General features: G+C 40.6%; 1 protein-coding gene across 1 annotated transcript in view; it reads right to left on the bottom strand.

Moving 5' to 3' along the window:
* METTL25 (methyltransferase like 25) overlaps positions 1-19,968 on the bottom strand; it is a 619,072-nt gene that overhangs the window by 121,483 nt on the left and 477,621 nt on the right. Inside the window, exon 9 of the mRNA XM_086919632.1 lies at positions 15,169-15,262. Within this exon, the coding sequence (XP_086775758.1) occupies positions 15,169-15,262 (94 nt within the window). The remainder of the gene's footprint in view (positions 1-15,168; positions 15,263-19,968) is intronic.

Below are 19,968 nucleotides of genomic sequence, written 5' to 3'. Positions count from 1 at the left end.
CCAAGGTGAAGCCAGGCATCTTAGCGCTGTTGGGGCCATTGTGGAGATTAAGCAAGCTATTGCCCAGAGTTGCAGAGTGGGACCCATGATTGGAATAGGCACCGAGGCGAGAATATCAGGTCTGGGGAAATTGAGCCCAAGACCCACCGAGGCAGGAATTGAACCCTGATCCGGGCCAGACCTCTGCATCAGGGTCTGCCGCTCTAACCATTGAGCCACGCTTCTCCAGTGTGGGTGCTGGTTGTAGTGACTTTGTAAATGATGCAGCAGATGTGGGCCAGCAAGGGGAGGCAATTAATTTCCGTCAGGATAGGAGTGATGTGATCTTATATCTTCAGGGCCTGGGTGATACATGCTCCGGCGTGTAGGATGCCTCTAAAGGGTTGTCCAGGGTGGTGTCTGAAAGGCCATAGAACATGACGTTATCACAATTCGGATGTGAGAGAATGAGGGTTTGAACATCAGTTCTGAGTTGCATTCTGGAAGAAATGTTTTCACTTCCTTTAGAAGAGAAAGCTGGTACAAGGCCTTGTTCTTTGTGAGTGAGGTTGGTGCCCAGTGGGAATCTAAGTGACTTAACATTGAGTGAAAGTTGGGGTTCGGAGCTGTAAAGGTACATGTCGTTAAGACAGGTTTGTACTGTTTCTTGTTTTTGGTTGTTGTAAGTAACAGGAATTCTCTCTTGGTTGAGTGAGATTCAGGTAGGCGCTGGACATCCAGGTCTAGATGATGCACAGGCAGTGTTTGAGGCGTTGGATGTCTGAAGGAGAGGAAACTTTCAAGTAAAGTTGTTTGTCATTGGTATATTCGTGAATGTTGATGCTGGCATCTGCGAATAAAGCATTTGAGAAGTAGCAACCTAGGTAATTTTTTTAAAAAATAGCAAAACCGCAATGGTAAGGATAAAAGAAGGTATGACTATAGCTGGCTAAAAAAACATAATTTTATTTAACAATTGTCACAATCAAAAAGAATTTCATATAACACACAATTTAAGATTAAAAATTCACATTAATCATATGACATAAACACCAATGCATAAAAGTAAAACATAAGGAGAGAGGGTGAGTGGCATAAAAATAGAGTCTCTACGCGCGTTTCGGCGAACCAGCGCCTTCTTCCAGGAGTAGCCACGTAATATTGAAAGAATTAAATTCCTAATGAACTGTATATAGTGGATTTTCAGTTTACCACTGTTGTCTTTTCATGTCCAGTATGGATATAACTGGTTAGTCTGGTACTTGAATAATTAGTGCCCGCCAACCGGAACCCTTTATTTTAATAGGTATTGAGTCATTTCTATGTTGATTTATTTCTTCAACTTTCTGGTAGATTCAATCTTGATGGAGTACTGGTTTCAATAGCAATTTATTTTCATGAGTTGATATCCTTATTTTCTAGATTCTTGTAGATCCAGGATTCGAAATTAAAAGTTCTCCCTGCCCGAAGATATACGGCAGGGCTCCCAATGTCCGGTGGCGGGTCGGCAAGTCTCTCAGCGGCGATGATCGCGGGAAAATGATGGCCAAGATTCAATCTTGATGGAGTACTGGTTTCAATAGCAATTTATTTTCATGAGTTGATATCCTTATTTTCTAGATTCTTGTAGATCCAGGATTCGAAATTAAAAATTAAAAGTTCTCCCTGCCCGAAGATATACGGCAGGGCTCCCAATGTCCGGTGGCGGGTCGGCAAGTCTCTCAGCGGCGATGATCGCGGGAAAATGATGGCCAAGATTCAATCTTGATGGAGTACTGGTTTCAATAGCAATTTATTTTCATGAGTTGATATCCTTATTTTCTAGATTCTTGTAGATCCAGGATTCGAAATTAAAAATTAAAAGTTCTCCCTGCCCGAAGATATACGGCAGGGCTCCCAATGTCCGGTGGCGGGTCGGCAAGTCTCTCAGCGGCGATGATCGCGGGAAAATGATGGCCATCATTTTCTCGCGATCATCGCCGCTGAGAGACTTGCCGACCCGCCACCGGACATTGGGAGCCCTGCCGTATATCTTCGGGCAGGGAGAACTTTTAATTTCGAATCCTGGATCTACAAGAATCTAGAAAATAAGGATATCAACTCATGAAAATAAATTGCTATTGAAACCAGTACTCCATCAAGATTGAATCTACCAGAAAGTTGAAGAAATAAATCAACATAGAAATGACTCAATACCTATTAAAATAAAGGGTTCCGGTTGGCGGGCACTAATTATTCAAGTACCAGACTAACCAGTTATATCCATACTGGACATGAAAAGACAACAGTGGTAAACTGAAAATCCACTATATACAGTTCATTAGGAATTTAATTCTTTCAATATTACGTGGCTACTCCTGGAAGAAGGCGCTGGTTCGCCGAAACGCGCGTAGAGACTCTATTTTTATGCCACTCACCCTCTCTCCTTATGTTTTACTTTTATGCATTGGTGTTTATGTCATATGATTAATGTGAATTTTTAATCTTAAATTGTGTGTTATATGAAATTCTTTTTGATTGTGACAATTGTTAAATAAAATTATGTTTTTTTTTTTAGCCAGCTATAGTCATACCTTCTTTTATCCTTACCATTGCGGTTTTGCTATTTTTTAAAAAAATTACCTAGGTTGCTACTTCTCAAATGTATTATTTCCCTGACCTAGGAATTTCTTAATCAGGGGGTCCTTGTTAAATACACACAAATCTGCGAATAAAGCACCAATAGGGTCCATGTAGATGCAGAATATAACAGGAGACAGTATGGAATCCTTGAGTACTTTGAAGGTGATAGGAATCTTTTGGGATCTGGAGGTGCCCATGTGAACCTTATAAGCTGACCAAACTAATTTCCACATAATCGACATGCACAAGACTCAATTTTCAGACTGAGTAAAAGTCTGATTAGGAAGTGGGACTAAGAGTAATGAACCTTGCCAGTAAGTAATTGCAGCATTATCTCTCTATTCCTTGCTCTCGTAGCAGTCATTACTTTGGAGGAATACAAAAGCAAGATACTTGGACTTTGATAATATTATATCAACTCAGGTTGTATTTTAGATTAAGCAACCTAAATGATTTAAGACACAACGAAACCCAAGACCTCCAACACCAAATGATTTCTTATCTAAGTCACATTTATTCAGTCTGTAGTGTCCAACCAAAATATTCACAGAGGCCTGCGCCACTGCCCTAAAATCTCTTTCATGGACACCCCTCGTACCACGCCTAAGACAAGGGTGATGCTGGAGGTCCAAAACCTTTTTATGACCTAAGCAACATGAAGGGGAGCGTTGGATTTCCACCTGTGCTATTTTTCTGTCTCGCGGGAGATGGGGTCCACCTCACAAGTAATGAGTAGTATGAGGACAAGGGATGTAGAGATAATTCCCAAGGTGTGGGTGAGCAAGGCTGTTGGTGCTCTACATAATAACTACCAGCAATTGGAAAATGAGCAACTGGAACATAACGCAAGATGTAACCGGTTAAGCAAGCTCTGTGGGACAGATGCAAGATGGTAAATGACAAACTCTGATAATTAGCCATGAAATACGTAGTGCGCCATATATGACATTTTCAATCAGGCATCACCAGCGCTAGAACTGAAATCGGAGAGTACACGTGTTCCGTAGAAGAAATGCACCTTGGGGAGAGATTAAAGCAACCAAAACGTTTTCTGCAGTAAATGCTTCATAGCCGTTGCACGGCGCTTCAAAGCGCCAGCAGTTAAATATGAAGGTGTCCTGAATCAATTTCCTGCCTCTCCCAGCGCTTAAGATCAAAACAGCCGCAGGATCCTGCAGTTGCCGAGTTTAAGTGTTAATAACACAATGTTGTCACGATTGGCACCAACATTTCAGTCCTCCCTCTGGAAATATAGATTCGTGGGCCAGAAAGGAAAAATAAAGCGAAATGTCCGGTGTTAGAGAAAATAGTTTTGGTCAGTTCCGACTCTGAGCGAAAACGTCTTTTTTTCCGAATTAATTCCTTCTGACGGCAAGTACTTACTTATGTGTGGTTTTTGTACAGAGCAAAGGTAACCGAAATGCAGATCACTATGTAAATGATTGTAAACGAGGCGGTGGTGCATGTTTGGTTCCAAATGATGTGCGCATTAATGTACATGTCAGTGTGGCTACAAAGGAAATTAGAAATGGCTTGCTTGGTGGAGAATCGTACATGTTTTTTCTATGTAGTTCATTTTTATTAACCATATCGGCTGTGCAGCAGTATTTTCAATAAACTTATCAATTAAAGGTAACAAAGAGGATCAAACATCATGAACTTAAATAATGCCTCACCACGCACTATTTATTAGATACAGGTCAGGAACACTTTTAAATGACCTTATTGGGGAGTCGGGGAGGAGAGGGGGGTAATAAGGACACCAAATGAGGTGCATGTGACTTTTGGAATGATTTAGAGAGAAGAGGCAAGTGAAAACTCTCCAGTTTGCTGTTGGGAAGGACACTTTAAAAAAGGAGGAACATCTACCTGCTGACTTTCTTCCGCCATAACGATAGTAAGTTGGAGGAAATTGAGCCAAAAGATTGTCCTTCATAATTAAGGTCATGATTACAGATACCAGGCTAATTCTGGTTTGGGTGATAACTCTGATTTGTGTTCTGCAGGTGGCAATTATCCCTGCTTCAATTGCACATGTTATTTGTGCTCACAAATGTGTGACAGGTAAACCCTGGTGAGATATTACTGGCAAATAGCGTGAGATTACAATTTGTGCACCATGGAATGAGTTCTAGAGTGTGCAACACACACTGGAAAAATGTAGTTCCATGCAAGTCTAACATTTAAGTAACAATTTAACAGTCATTAAAAAGGCCCTAATATTCGAGGCGTAGGTTCTGCTCTATCATTTAACCATAAAACGTCCCTGATTCTAGAGGAATGATTGCTGTGCTTTGGTGCATTTAGGTATCGCACAGAAATCACTGAAGGATCTGCAAATTGCCTCTTGGAAAGAGAATCCATGAATATAGGGAAAATAAAGTTTCATTGGGTTCGCATATAACTAAGGATATAATTTAACATTCTAAAAAACACTACAAAAGAAAACATCATTCTAAGCAGTCATTCATATTCATTTAACTTAACAATAGGTTAGTCATATTTTGCGAATTGCAAACAGAACATGAGTGTGCTTCATTCTGGAATAAAGTCAAGCCAATCACAAGTCTTGAGCCAGGCCAAAATAAATTTAAGAATAAGTGATCATGATTTACAAGCAACCAACCCTTAGATTTCCTATTCCATCCACCTTTTGTCAGCCTCCGACTTATGCTTTCTCCATCAAGAATCCTCTCAGGACATGGAAACAGTCATCGTTCTATGCTTGACCAGTAGACTCCCTTTACTGTAACAGTAAAGAGACTTGCAACTTTTGTAGGCTAACCCTCAAGAGCAACAGCTCTCTGGCTGATTCAGGGTTCTTCAGTAATGGTTGAATGTGTGATAATCAAATTTTTTTACCAACCCCATGTGATTAAACAATGCAGCAATAGTGCACCATATCATCAAAGTACAATTATAGGTTTGCCACCAATAAAAGGTTAGCCATGACACTAAATTCTAAAATGCGTGTATTGGCCTTTCACAAATGAGGCGATCAGACAGTGTTTTAACAAATAATAATTGCTTCCATGTTCTAGATGATTAAAAAAAACTGATTTGTGATTCTAGTGGCGTTTCTTGTTTTGGTGCTACGCAAACAAATGATGGACAGAATGCTGAATAAATCATACATTCACCCCGTCAAGAGATCTGGGTTAAATCCATCAATCTTTTGCTCACCATGCCACCCCAGTTTAGACCCAGCCATATGCAAATCAGTCTTGACCATGTGCCTAATGGAAACAGTCCAGACCGAACTGCCAAGCCAGGTCTTACCTGTACTGGAAACAAGCATCCTGGGACCAGTTTCAGGGTATGTCACCCTTCATCAGCCAGGCTAGCTTGAATCCAGTAGCACAGTGAGCAAGGGACCCACGTCTGGGCATACCCATCTCACTTAGGGTGAAAAGTGCTACGCAAACAAATGATGGACAGAATGCTGAATAAATCATACATTCACCCCCAGTCAAGATATCTGGGTTAAATCCATTGTTCTTTTGCTCACCATGCCACCTCAGTTTAGACCCAGCCATATGCAAATCAGTCTTGACCCTATGCCTCATGGGAACAGTCTCTAGACCTTACTGCCAAGCCAGGTTCTCCCTGGACCGAAACAAGCACCTGGGACCGGTTTCAGGGTATGTCACCCTTCATCAGCCAGGCAAGCTTGAATCCAGTGGCACAGTAAGCAAGGGACCCACGTCTGGGCATAACCATCCCACTTAGGGTGAAAAGTGCTACGCAAACAAATGATGGACAGAATGCTGAATAAATCATACATTCACCCCCAGTCAAGAGATCAGGGTTAAATCCATTGTTCTTATTTTGGAGCATCTGATGTTCTAGCATCAGTATTTTATGAAATAATAGCTTGAAAAAACTATTATAAATACAAACATGAAAACAGCTTTGAATTAGAACACTGAGGATAATACTAAAATAAAACTACCCACAACACAGTTTATCAACACACTTGATTTTCTGATTTAAAATATGTATGTTTTCTTAATGCAAGATGCATACCATCTCATTAGATTAATTGGAAATTTGTTACAAACAGCATGAGAGAGTGTTTTATACTTATGTTGGAAACTCAAATTATCATTACTATTTTATTAGAGATTAATTTCTCACGTTAAGCATTTTCTCTGCTTTTTTAACGCTATGTGTTAACTACAGAGTGTATGAACTGCACACATGAATTCATAGATGAGTGGTTCTCTGTCACTTTTTTTGTGGACCCCCACTTAATCATTACAGGAATCTGGGGACCTCCACTGAATCAACACTGGAATCCGGAGATCTCCCTCTGAGACGTAACTTGAAGCTGGGGACTCTGCTCTAAACAATTTAGAAGATTCGAACCTTAAAACAATATACACAAATGCAGAATAAAGCATTCTTCAAACAAATACACAAATGATGAAACAGCTTAATTAATTTATAAGCAAATATAAAGAAAACAAAATATAAATTTTAATGGGAAGGGAGAATTTTTTTTAATTCCATAGTGGGCATACATCATTCTTACTATAATCTGTTTGATGTACATGCACTGCTCCTACAAATTTATTTATTTATTTATTTATTTATTTTTAAAATTTCTAAAGCGCGCAAATGCCTTACGGCGTCTCGGCGCTAATATTAGCATATTTCAGATTGCGAGGGTTATAAGATGTTACTGGTTAAAGAGCCAGGTTTTAAGATGTTTTCGAAAGGAAAACAACGAAGTGTGTTCCTTAATCTGAGAGGGAACCTGGTTCCATAATTTGGATGCCGCCACTACAAAGCGTCTATCCCCCCATGTCGCCTTTTTTGTTGGGGGGATTTGGAGCTGTTGGGCCGTAGATGACCGCAGTGTTCGGCTGGGTTTGTAGATTTTAAAAGCGTTTTTAAAGAAGTCAGGCCCATTATTTTTCAGCGCCTTGTAAGTGATGCACATGGCTTTAAACTTTATCCTGCTTCTTATAGGCAGCCAGTGAAGCTCTCGAATTGTGGGAGAGATAGAGGCATATTTTGGAATCCCCATGAGGATCCTTGCAGCGGCATTTTGGACAAGCTGAAGCTTGTTCACCACTTGTTCCTGTGCATTGAGCAGAAGGCCATTGCAGTAATCCACCTTGGATAGTACCAAGGAGGACATTAAGGTTTTGCCAGCAGTAGGAGGAAGAAAAGGGAGCAGTTTCTTCACCATTCTCAAAGTGTAGAAAGAGGCCGAAACCACGGCATTGGCGTGACCAAGGAATGTAAGCTTGCTGTCAAAAAGCACGCCCAGGTTTTTCACCTTGGCTACTGGCAGTGGGGGCATACCCAGTTCCGAAGGCCACCAGACTGGAGACCAAGACGGGGTTAGTTCGCCAAAAACCAGTACCTCCGTCTTGTCGGAATTTAGCTTTAAGCAATTCTGGTTCATCCAGGTGCTGATGGCCTTCATGCCTGCCTGAAAATTAGCTGCCACAGCATCTCCGTTTTTGTGTATTTCCAGGACCAATTGTGTGTCATCGGCGTACGATGTTAGCCCTATGCCAAATGACTTAATTACCCTCGCCAAGTCCGACACATAGATATTGAAAAGTGTCGGACTTAGCGAGGAGCCCTGGGGAACACCGCACGGGAGAGAAAAATCAGGGGAGCTGAAATTTCCCATCTTAACGGACTGGATCCTGTTGGCCAGAAAGGATGCTAACGTTGCTCTGGCCCTGCCCTGAATGCCAAGGGTGGCGACACGGTCGATCAGAGTAGAATGATCGACCGTGTCGAAGGCCGCGGATAGGTCCAGGAGTATCAGGACAGCGGCGCCGCCCCTGTCCATGATAATCCTGACCTCTTCTGACGCTTTTATTAGAGCCGTCTCTGTCCCGTGGCCCTTCCTAAACCCGAACTGCGTGTTGTCAAGCAGATCGTTCTGGTCGATAAAGGTCGACAGCTGTTGGTTTATAACCTTTTCGATTATTTTTGAGGGGTAGGGAAGGGAGGCGATTGGACGGTAGTTTTTGGGCTCTAAAGGGTTTAATGCAGGTTTTTTCAGGAGTGGTGTTACAGTTGCCCTTTTCCAAGTAGCGGGGAATACACCTGTCTGAAATATAGCTTGGCAGATATTGGTAAGTACTGGGGCGATTACGTCAGAAACTGATTTAATGATACGTGGGGGGCAGGGGTCCAGAGGGGATCCTGACTTAACAGTGTTTATGAATTCCATCATAGATGCAGGTGGCGTAAACGCCTCTAAGATTGGTTTTAATGGCCGAGGAAGAGTCACCAAAGAGACTCCGTCTGCCATCGGTATTGTGGTGAATTTGTCGAAAATATCGTTAACCTTGTCCTGAAAGAAGTCTGCCACCTTATTGCAAAATGATTGGGATGGTTCGATGGAAGGTGGAGCTGGGGGATTGGCTAGATCTTTTACTACCTTATAGAGCTGTCTGTTAGAGTTGAGAGCATTTTCTATTTGTGTGCTATAAAAGGCACATTTTTCGGCAGTGATCAGCTTTTTGTAGCTGGTCATCGCGTTCTTGTAGGTCTCCCGGTCGGGGCTGGCATAGTTCCTGCGCCAACGCCGCTCCAGGTTTCGGCAGCGTTGTCTCTCGAGCCGTAATGACTCCGAGAACCAAGCCGCAGAAGGTTTGACGCGGTTTGGCTGCATTTTTTTTTGGGGAGCTAGGTGGTCTAATGCCTTAAGTAGCCAGGCATGGTAGTTCTGAGAGGCTTCATGGGGATCAGATCGATCTTCGGGTATCGATGATTCCAGTATGTTACGTAAGGCAGTGACATCAATATTTTTCCAGTCACGACATAGGATCAAAGGGCAGGTGCTGGGGGGCAGATTCTTGTAAGATTTAAGTAAGATAATGAATTTGACAGCTAGGTGATCTGTCCAGGTAAAAGGGAGTACTGTGGAAAAGGTGATGTGGGCATTGTTGGTAAATAAGGCATCCAAGGTATGCCCCGCTTGATGAGTAGCTGTAGTGATCTGCTGTTCTAAACCCGCGGCCTGGAAGTCCGAGATCAGTATACGCGAGTCCTTGTCGTTAGCATTTTCCAAATGGAAATTAAAATCACCCAATATGGTGTAGTCCTGATTAGCGGCTACTGGTTCTAGTAAGGAATTGAGAGATTTTAGGAAAAGTGTGCGTGAGGTGGGTGGGCGATAAAGGAGGGTTCCCTTAAAAGTTTGTGTGGGAGAAAGAGAGATTGTAAAGGCAAGGGCTTCCGCACAGCAATGATCCAGCGGTTCGGTTTCAAATCAATCAATGAATATCATTGATACCACCTATAGCACAGAAGACTCAGTAACAAACTCAAAATCAAATCAAAATTTAAGAATCTTAGTAAAGAACGGAGAAAGGGAAGTCTGGAGCCATGATGCAGAAACAAAGGAAGCAGCAAAAACGTTCCAGACATGGGCATGGATCTCAGAGTCACTGAACGGTAGGAAAAATGCAAAGAATCTGATACATTCTTTTTAGCAATGGCCTTTCGATAACATCTTGAAACATGGCAGGGAAAACCACAGATAAAATGATGGAAGCTATAAAAAATGGACCGGACATATTGGCATTACAGGAAACCTGGTCAATAAAAACTTTTAACCAAGACGGATCCTTCGTTTATGATACCCCCGCACAGGAGACTAAACGGGGACACGCTAGAGGAGGGATAGCTATCCTATTAAGGGAAGAATATCGCTGGACTCAAGAGATTGTTGATACCAAGTCTAAGCAATTCCAGTGTATAAAGATCAGGTTGGAGACTCACTTCTCAGACCCTCAAAAAGGTCTATTACTCTTCAATGTATATGTCCCTCCAGGACCAAAAAAACGATGTCCAATTTGCGGAAACCTTCGATGCCATTCAGCAAATAATCGAAGCACAATCTTATCCGCCATACCTAATCATGGGTGACTTCAACGGTAAAATATCAAATACCGAAATCTCCAACTGGGCAAACTGGTACAAAGATGAAGTCCTAGAAATACCGGTGCCGATGTTCCCGACTAGAAGTAGAGCTGATAAAAGGGGGAAAATGCTATTAGCGTCACTTCCAATACTAAACGGAATTATACTGAACGGGAACGTGGAAGGTGATATCCCTGCATCCTACACTAGACGAGGAAATAAAACCCTTTCAATCCTAGATTATATAATCTGTAGTATGGAGTCGTTTGAGTCCGTTTCAAATCTTCGCACCTATTTCATTGAAGAAAGTGACCATGCAATCCTGCTATTACATATGCAATGGAAAATAAGCAACTGCTCACCTAGTCATATTATGTATAAACAAAGTACAGTTGAGGCACAAATAAATCAAAGGCGGATCTACTGGAATTCAAATATGTTAGATAAAATAACTACCGTAATCGACACAAATCACCTTTCATCCAAAGAATATTCAGCTGATCTGATAACAAATTTCGAATCCATTATTGAGAAACTAAAACAAGTCTTCCAAAATAAATTGCAACAAGTTGCACCAGTAATGAATAAAAACAAAAACAAAATCTTGAATTCAGCAACTGCAAAAAGACTAAACAAACTTATTAGAGCACAATATGTGGACCGTACAATCTCAAGACAGGCAGAAATTAACAAACTAAAAAATCAACTAAAGCGAGAAAAGCTTCGCTTAAAAAGAATAACGCAGGACAAAAATTGGGTCGACCTACAAATTGCGGCAAAACAGCGCAACCAACGATCATACTGGTCACTAATTGCAAAGGAAACTGGAACAAAAAAAGCCCTGCATTCCATCCCAGTCCCGCCTTAAGAATGGGAAATTTACCTGACAGCCCTATACAGAGCAAACATGAGTAATGAAGAGGCTGAAAATGTCGGGAATAATAGTGAACGAAATAACGTTCCGATTGGAACCATCTCCCCGTTTTCGATAGAAATGCACATTCGAAAGGCGAGATCCACAGGTGCCTCCGGCCCAGACCAAATACCCATCAAGGTCCTACAGGCAGTACCTAAGGGTTGGAGTAAGATGCTTTCTCCCCTCTTTAATTTCATCTTTAAAACAGGAGTAGTGCCAAAATCCTGGAAGGGGAGCATCATAATACCTATCTTCAAAAAAGGATCAAGACATCAGGCTGGTAACTATCGCCACATAGTATTACAAGATGCCACTGGGAAAATCTTTGCCGCAGAAGTGTTACACCAACTTAAAAATTGGGCATTTTCTCAGGACCTAATTCCCATATATCAGGCTTGCTTCAGGCCAAAGCACTCGGTTACTGATAACATCGCAATATTACAAACAATCCTCGACAAATACGTTGTAGGAAAATCCCAATCGGTATACGCAGCATTCATCGATTTTTCTACCGCATTTGATCGAGTAGATAGACCAACTCTCTGGAAAAAACTGAGGAAGCTAAGAATCCCTGAACAATTATTACAAATCATAATTACATTGCATTCGCAGACGTGGTGTCAAGTGCAAATGGGGAGTGAAAAAGGCCTGACCAACAAAATTTCAACAGTAAACGGACTCAAGCAGGGGTGTCTTCTAGCCCCTTTGTTGTTCTCACTATATCTCAGTGATTTGCCTCAACATCTGCAACAAGTGCCAAGTCTGCCTCCAAAGATCGCTGCCCAAAACATTCACGCCCTCTTATATGCAGACGATATTGTAGTCTTAGACCTTACTCCCTTTGGCCTACAAAGAATTCTAGACACCGTGAACAAATATACTCAGGAAAACTTTTTAATCCCGAATCTCACTAAAACAAAAATAGTTTCCTTTTCAGGGAGAAAAAGAAGCACTAAATTTTGTTGGAGACTCGGCGCTGGAATTATAGAAGAGACTGAGGAATACACCTACCTGGGCAGGATTTTTACTAAGACATTAAAAAATAACTTACAGGTTAATAACCGGACTAGGAAATCCGAGGTGCATGCCAGAGCCCTTCAAAGACTATATGTAGCTTCAGGTAACAGACATTTCTCATCCCTCCTTAAAGTATATAGCTCAAAGATACCTCCAGTTTTATCGTTTGCTTTGGAATATATTCCAATAAAACAGTGGTCATTTCTAGACCAAAAAAAAGGAAAGATATTGAGGAAAATGTTGAGGGTATCACAATCTATTCCGGTGCAAGCTCTTCGCCTTGAATTTTCTATCACGAGTTCCTTTTCAAGAGCTATCGCAAATGTCATCAGATGGGCGTATAACCTACTGCATGCAAAGGATGGAACTCTTCGTTCATTACTTAAAACCGAGACCTTCGATTGCGATGCTTCGAAACAAGTATTCTATAGCAACATGACCACCACATTTAAACTAGCTGAGATTAATGTTAATCTGTTGCTCACATGGACCCCATCACAACTGAAACTCTTTTTAAAATGTTTTACCCCCAGACTCAGTTATGATCTTGATTTCTCACATTGCGCCAAATTGATCCTGTATAAAAGCTTTACGGAAACAATTGCACCTAAGCAAATGCAACAATACATAGATTTTAATCTTTCGCATGGTGCTAGGAGAACAATCATCCTGCTAAGGCTCGGCATCTTACCAGTGCTAACTGTAACATCAAGATGGCACTCAAATGGTTCTTCTTTATGTAATCTTTGCCACGGAGGGGAGCAGGATGTGGAACATCTTCTTTTCATATGCCCTAACCCAAAAGTAGTGGCAGCCAGGACAAAATATCTGTATCCTATATACATTAACTGCCGTATCACCACTGTAAAGGACTTGATCACAGTATGTAAATCTCCTCCTAATGAACTGGTTTGTTATAATTTTTATAAATTTTTAAAATCCTTTTTAGCTTTGTATTAATATGAAATCTAATAGTATTTGTAACTGAACTTATCGAACAAAATGTGTGGTCCTCAGTAGAGTACCAAAACAAATAAAATAAAACTTGAAAACTTGAATCAATGAATATCAACTTAATTTTGAGCCTCCTATATCAAATTCCTTCAAACTTATAGAAAATTTTAAAATGATCTGTTTTTAATTTTGCTTCTCTATTTACAAGGGACCTAATTTATATATAGGCGGAGAGCAAACTTCATTACAATGATGACCATGCCATCATAGTGGTCTGCCTGCCCGTTTTAAATGTGGGTAGACCATTGTTTGCCCACTGCGGTGACTACTCCATCATTGCTGTGGCCAAAATTCCCCAGCTGCATATGGGTCATCAGAGAATTGGCTATAGAGCCATTGGTCCAATTAGGATGGGTGGACATATAGCTGTTTTTTTAATATCCGTTACCACCAGGTAAACCCTGATGGTAAGGAATAGTAAAAAACATTAAATGCCCCCTTGCCATGGGAGATGACTGCTATGGCGATTGGGGCTTTATCTTTCCATTTGCCAAAAGAAAATCCTGCTTCAATTTTTTCTTTCTGAAAACAAAAAAGAAAACCTTTTGATGCAAGGATCTGTGACGTTGATGGAGCTCTGCACCAAACTGCAAAAAGTATTGACAAGAACTGCTATGACAGCTGTTTCTGCCAATGCTTTAGTAATTACATCAGTCATCACCCTGGTGGATAAACAGAACATCTGGCAATAAATAAATTAGGCACTTAGATGTTATCAAGTGGTTTATAACCCAGAGTAGAGTTTCCGAACCCCAAGCGAATCACCGACCACAGGTCAAAAAATATGAAGAAGAGAATTATTTTAACAGAGTGATACTTATTATATTTAATATTAAGAGGCAAAACGGTAAAAAAAACCTCTTCTAAGGAAAGGAGGAATTAAAATGCCCTTTCATAAGGAGCACATCGCACACAAAGTATTTGCCTTCAAAGCTAGAGACTACTAGTGACAATGTGTGCTTTATTTTTATTAAACAATTTTATTGAAGTTGAAAACAGAGTCATCATTACAATACAATATTATCCTTCTGCTGCAGTGAAATACAATTCAACAACACTTATGGACTGTGTACATTCAGTACTTTGGGAGGTTATAGTTCTGGTCGTCTCAGCATTGGCATGTCTGCTGTCGGTGAGGTACAAATTTCCCCTCTATAAGCATTCCAAACACCCCATTTCTTGACCCATTTCTTGGGGCAGCCCCTCAGTTTGTAAACCTCCTTCTCTGCTATCATGCATCTATCCATCTCTGCCACCCAGCCAACTGTTAAGGGCCGCCTATTGGATCCCCAAAGCTTCGCTATAGCCCGTTTTACCAGCAGGTACCCCAGTGCTACCCATTGTTGCTTGAGTTCTGTCAAATCTGTGGCCTCCCATATGTTTAGGATCCCCAAACTTGGTGTCAATTGAATCTGTTTACCCAGTGTGTCTTGCATTTTCTTGGTTGCATTACCCCACAGAGGACTTTTTTCGGGACGGACAATGTGAGCTTTTTGAGACCGAAAACATTTTTTATATTAGCCATTTTTTTAGATTGACAAGGGCCCAGCAGCTTCCCCAGCAATATAGTTTAGCAAAAACTCTGACAGAACAAAACAAGCATTTCCAAAAGCCTGGCAATCAACTCCAGATCTACTGGCTTTGCAAAATGCTTGTTATTTTATGAACAATGCAAAGATAAGAAGCACACTGAAGTTAAAGACACATCTTAAAACACTGACCTTTGACTCATCCAGGCCAAGGTTCCTGAGAGACTCTCTGCAATAATCTAAGAAGCATGACGATTTGGAAAATGCTTTCCCAACCCGACGGTCACTGAAAAGAAAACATGTCTATGTCATTTACATCTCCAGAAGCTATAATTTTTAAATACAACTGTCAATATTATTTTATTAATTCAATTCTTACACACATATCACAAGTTTTTGTAACAACATAACATTCATTAACCAATGTGGAAGATATTTATTGAACTGTTTTTATAGCACACTAAATACCCTCATGCATCAGAATGTTCTGCCACAGCAATTCGAAAAAAATTATAAATAAGACAAAAGCACAATACAAATGTTAATTACTTCCCACATGTATCAATGATAGAAAGGTATCGGCCAACACAAGAGTACAACAGGATTTGGTAGAGGTGAAGAGTAGAAAAATTAGAAGTGAACAGTAGAGAAAAGACTGCCAGGTGATTATGGAATTGAAATGGAGAAGACTTTCCTTGCATGGAATACTTGGTTCTAGAGGCAAGTTTCATTTCAGGGGTTAAGGCGATATATGAGGGTTCCTTCTAACAAGTAGTTAGTAATAGGACTCTATTAGAATCCATTAAGTGGAATGTTACTAAACAAGGATGTTGGTTCCTCTTTTACAGAGTCACTAGTTTACTAAGAGCTAACTCACACTTTAGGGACATTACAGTTAGTGAAGAGGAAGCCAGGACATTGATATGTTGATCGGATCCAAATACTTCAGTACTGTTTGGATCGTTTTCAAGGTACAAGGCCAACTGGGGGATTAACAGGTCCTAAAATGGTGGCAAATTTAAAACTCATACCTCCTGTAAAGATGGGCCAAGAAGCAATGCTTTCAAGTCAAGACAAATGGTTCTGAGGGAATGTCTTCAATTAACATAAAGCCAATGGTGCTCGATAAATATAAGCAGTTTTTAAAAGAGAAAAGTTTAGAAAAATATATTATATATATATATATATATATATATATATATATATATATATATATATATATATATATATATATATATATATATATATCTCTTTATGTTACCCAGTGTCATTCACCACTAGATAGTTATAGTTTGGGCAGCTGTTTCATTCGAAAAGCGTTTTTTGTGTTGCTAATACCTTTCATACCGTTTGAAGAATCTCCACTAAACACTTCAAAAAGGTGCAACATTTTGACTACTTTGTGCTAGAAAACGTTGATGTTAACCGTCAAGCAGGGGCAGAGAAAAACAAGCTTTTGCAATGCAATCGGTCTTACTTTTGGGACCTTATATGTATTTAGCTATGCAGCACATTAGCATGGGTGCTGCAACATCTACTGTTCTTTAACATGGAGGGAAAGTAAGCACCAAACTGCGTGGCACGCCAGGAATGGGAACACCTATCTTTTAGCTGGAAATGGTATAGTCCAAAGCTTTCTTTTTCATAGAAAATCAGGGCCTTCGGTGGTCATATCACTAAAAATACTAAATTTGAAAAAAAATATTATTGTCTACAGGTGCTTGTGAAAGACAATTTCCATGGACTGGAATCTAGAGAATGCTAAAGTGATTCTGGTATTTTACTGACTTCTGCTGGTCGTTTTCTATCACAAAAGTTAAATAGAGGGAGTTGCCAGAAAAATAAAAAAAAGAAAGTCCCTCAGCAGAAAGCAATTCTGGTATTTTACTGGCCTCTACTGGTCGATTTCTATTCAGAAAGTTAGAGGCAGTTGAACAGAAAAAAAAACTCCCTAAGCAGAAGCATACAAGTCCTAGTGCTGATCACCAGAGCCTACAAAGAACACACACATATAAGTATATACTAAAGTATAAACAAGAGGCCTTGAATGATCGACATGAAAAGGAGTCCCACAATGCAAAATCCCCAAGCATTTTCCATAGACTTATGTTTACGTTTAAGTAGTTTATTTCAGTCATAGACCATCAAGTGACAAATCAGCATTATAGTACGAATACACCACATCTTTACAATTATTAAAAAAGCAATTCATTAAAATAGTAATTTACAAACTCGCATGGTAGCAACACTGGTCTGATAAGAACAATAAAACTAGGGGGGCGTGGCTTAATGCCCAGAGAGGATGGCGGCTGCACCCTGAGCTCCGGTGCGGGGGCATGAGTCGGCAATCGTTTTCAGAGGATCCCGCGACCTCTTCTCATGCGGTGCGAGTCCAGCCTTCTCATTGTCCCGACAACTTCTGGTGGTGTTTGTAGCACTCCAGCAATGCTCCGTTAAGGTATTGTCTGCATCTTTACCTAAAGCTGACGTGGCTGCCATTTTTTGAGGCGACCGCTAACACCTGCTACCAGAGTGCTGAGGAGAAGTGTGTTGCTTCTATTTGCTCTACCTTCGTGCCTGGCCTGAGCTGCTTCTCGATATGTGGTGAGGTGTTGCTCACCTCTTGCTGCCTTTTTCCTCTTTTCTCCTTGACTGGCTTCTTTTTTTGAAAAAAAGGGGGGAAAAAATAAATAACTTTCATAAGCCAATGCTTTTTTCTTTAAATGCTTGGTTGTATTCCTACTAATAGTATTTAATGGCAGCCTGCTCCTGACATGCGCCGCTCCCAGCTTCTACGGACTATGTTTTTTATTGATTCTGCCATTATTTTTTAGAATCTCTGCATTTGTGCTTATTATATGTGCTGGACATAAGTCGTTTTGTGGTATTGTACCTCAGCTTTCTTGCTGTTCCAGTTCCACAGGCTGATGTTGGTTGCAAACAAAGGAATTTCCATATAACTATTGTGCAGCCTGTCTTTTAGGCATCGTGCTTTTGCCTTTCTAACACTGAGAACTTTTTTTCTCTCCCTAATAAGCTTCTCTCTTTTAATTTTTGTCTTTTTTCTCTCAACACGACTTTATCAACATTTTGCTATCATACAGCTTATGGGGAGGCTCTAAAAGCTTGTTACCTCCACTCCTTTCCCCACACACAGATTTATCAAAAATTCCACTGTTTTCTTGAAGTTCGCCTTAATGGAATCAACTTCTGTCTCTCAGTCAAAAATTGGCGACTCCATCTCCGACATCAGCGACAGTCATCTCGGCTAACCAGGGCAAGGTTAACCTCAAGCGCCTCAAAAACGATCCTCTTTCTCCTGCGAAGACACCACCTCCGGCCTCGTTGGAGCTGCTACTGGAAGAAATATGCGCCTTAAAACCCTTCACGGATATGACAAATGCCAAGCTTCAATTTGTTACTGACAAATGGTCCCAGTTAGATGAGCGTCTTCTTACAGTGGAGCAGAGCGTTTAATCTTATCACACGGCTGAAATTGCCCTTGAGGTGTCATCTTGTATTTCCTTGAATATACTGATCTCCTTAAAATACTTTCAGCTTCTAAAAAGTTGTCATCCAGCTCTTGGTTAGGTCATCAGTTGTTCTTTTCGCAGGACTATGCCAAGAGCACTGCTGGCAGATGCAGAGAATTTCTTAATATAAGATCGGACCTTCGTGCTCTTGGTGCCAGATATGGCCTCTTCCATCCCTGCCTCTTTAAGGTCACTTACTGCGACAAGACAACTTCATATGAAGACCCTATTAAACTCAAAAGCTTTCTCAATTCCTGCAGAGGTGAAACTATGGACACCTCCGGCGTCTCAACTTCTCAATCCGGTTGAATATGTTGCTTCCATTACAATGATGTTATTACCTTAGCTGTTGTTATCCTTTTTGTCTATCTTTCTTCATCCTCCTTCAATCATTTCGTTTTCTGTTGAATAGATTATATTATGACCATCATGTTCAAACCTTTTTTATTATGTTTTCTGTTGCTTTTTATTTCCCATCATTGTTATAGTATACATTTGTAACCTAACCATATCCTCTTTTTTCTTTTTTTCTCCCTTCTATAGCCTTCCTTGCTGTTTGTCTTTCCCGTTGTCTTGCACCATTTCCAGTCGCCTTGTGCCCCCCTCTGTGAGATCTGGATGCACCCTCCTTCCATGTGGTTTCACCCCCCTCCCCCTCTTTTTTGGTTTTTTTCTGGTATGTGTTTCTTCTCTTACATTCTTCTTTTTTTCATCCTCTATCATTCTCCTCTTACCTTTTTCTTCCCCATCCCCCCTTTATATGTTGTTCCTTTACTTGCTACCTCTCTAATTTTCCTTTTTTTGATACTCTTGTTTTATTTTTCTACTATATCTCATGTTACTCCTTTCCTCATTTACACATAACATTATGGTTTTCTTCATACCATGTCCATATACTGTCTGTTTTTTTTAAATAGTCTGCTTAATTGTTCAGTTATGTCATTGAATATTGTTACATGGAATGTCCGATGTTTGCATTCTCCTAATGAAATGACAATGTGTTTTAAACACCTATTTAAATTGAAAGCAGACATAGCAATGATTCAAGAATCCCACTTCACAGCATCTGAGTCCTCATAGATGCTATTAAACATTCCTCCCCAGTGCTGCGCTGTCCATTGGAACTAGTGCTGAATGGACGTCCAATGGTCGTGCGCAGCACTGGGGAGGTAGTGCTGCCGTCGGCCAATGCACCGAGGCAGCACTTAAGGGGTTAAAATTGAAGAGAGATTGGGTAGGTGAAGTCTTCTCTCCAGGTGATGGCAAGCGTAATAGTGTTGTTACATTATGCCACAAATCTCTTCATGTCAAGCTTATTTCCGAAGAAAATGATGATGCAGGTCGCGGATTGTTTACAGATTTATTGATTGGTAAGGCTCCACTCTCTCTACTCAATATTTATGCACCTACTACTAATGATTCCCGCTTTTGGACCCAACTTAAGCAAAAGCTCAGGCTA

Source organism: Lissotriton vulgaris, chromosome 1_1 (assembly GCF_964263255.1).
Source record: "Lissotriton vulgaris chromosome 1_1, aLisVul1.2, whole genome shotgun sequence".
Classification (NCBI taxonomy): domain Eukaryota; kingdom Metazoa; phylum Chordata; class Amphibia; order Caudata; family Salamandridae; genus Lissotriton; species Lissotriton vulgaris.
This window is presented reverse-complemented; position numbering and strand designations above follow the sequence as displayed.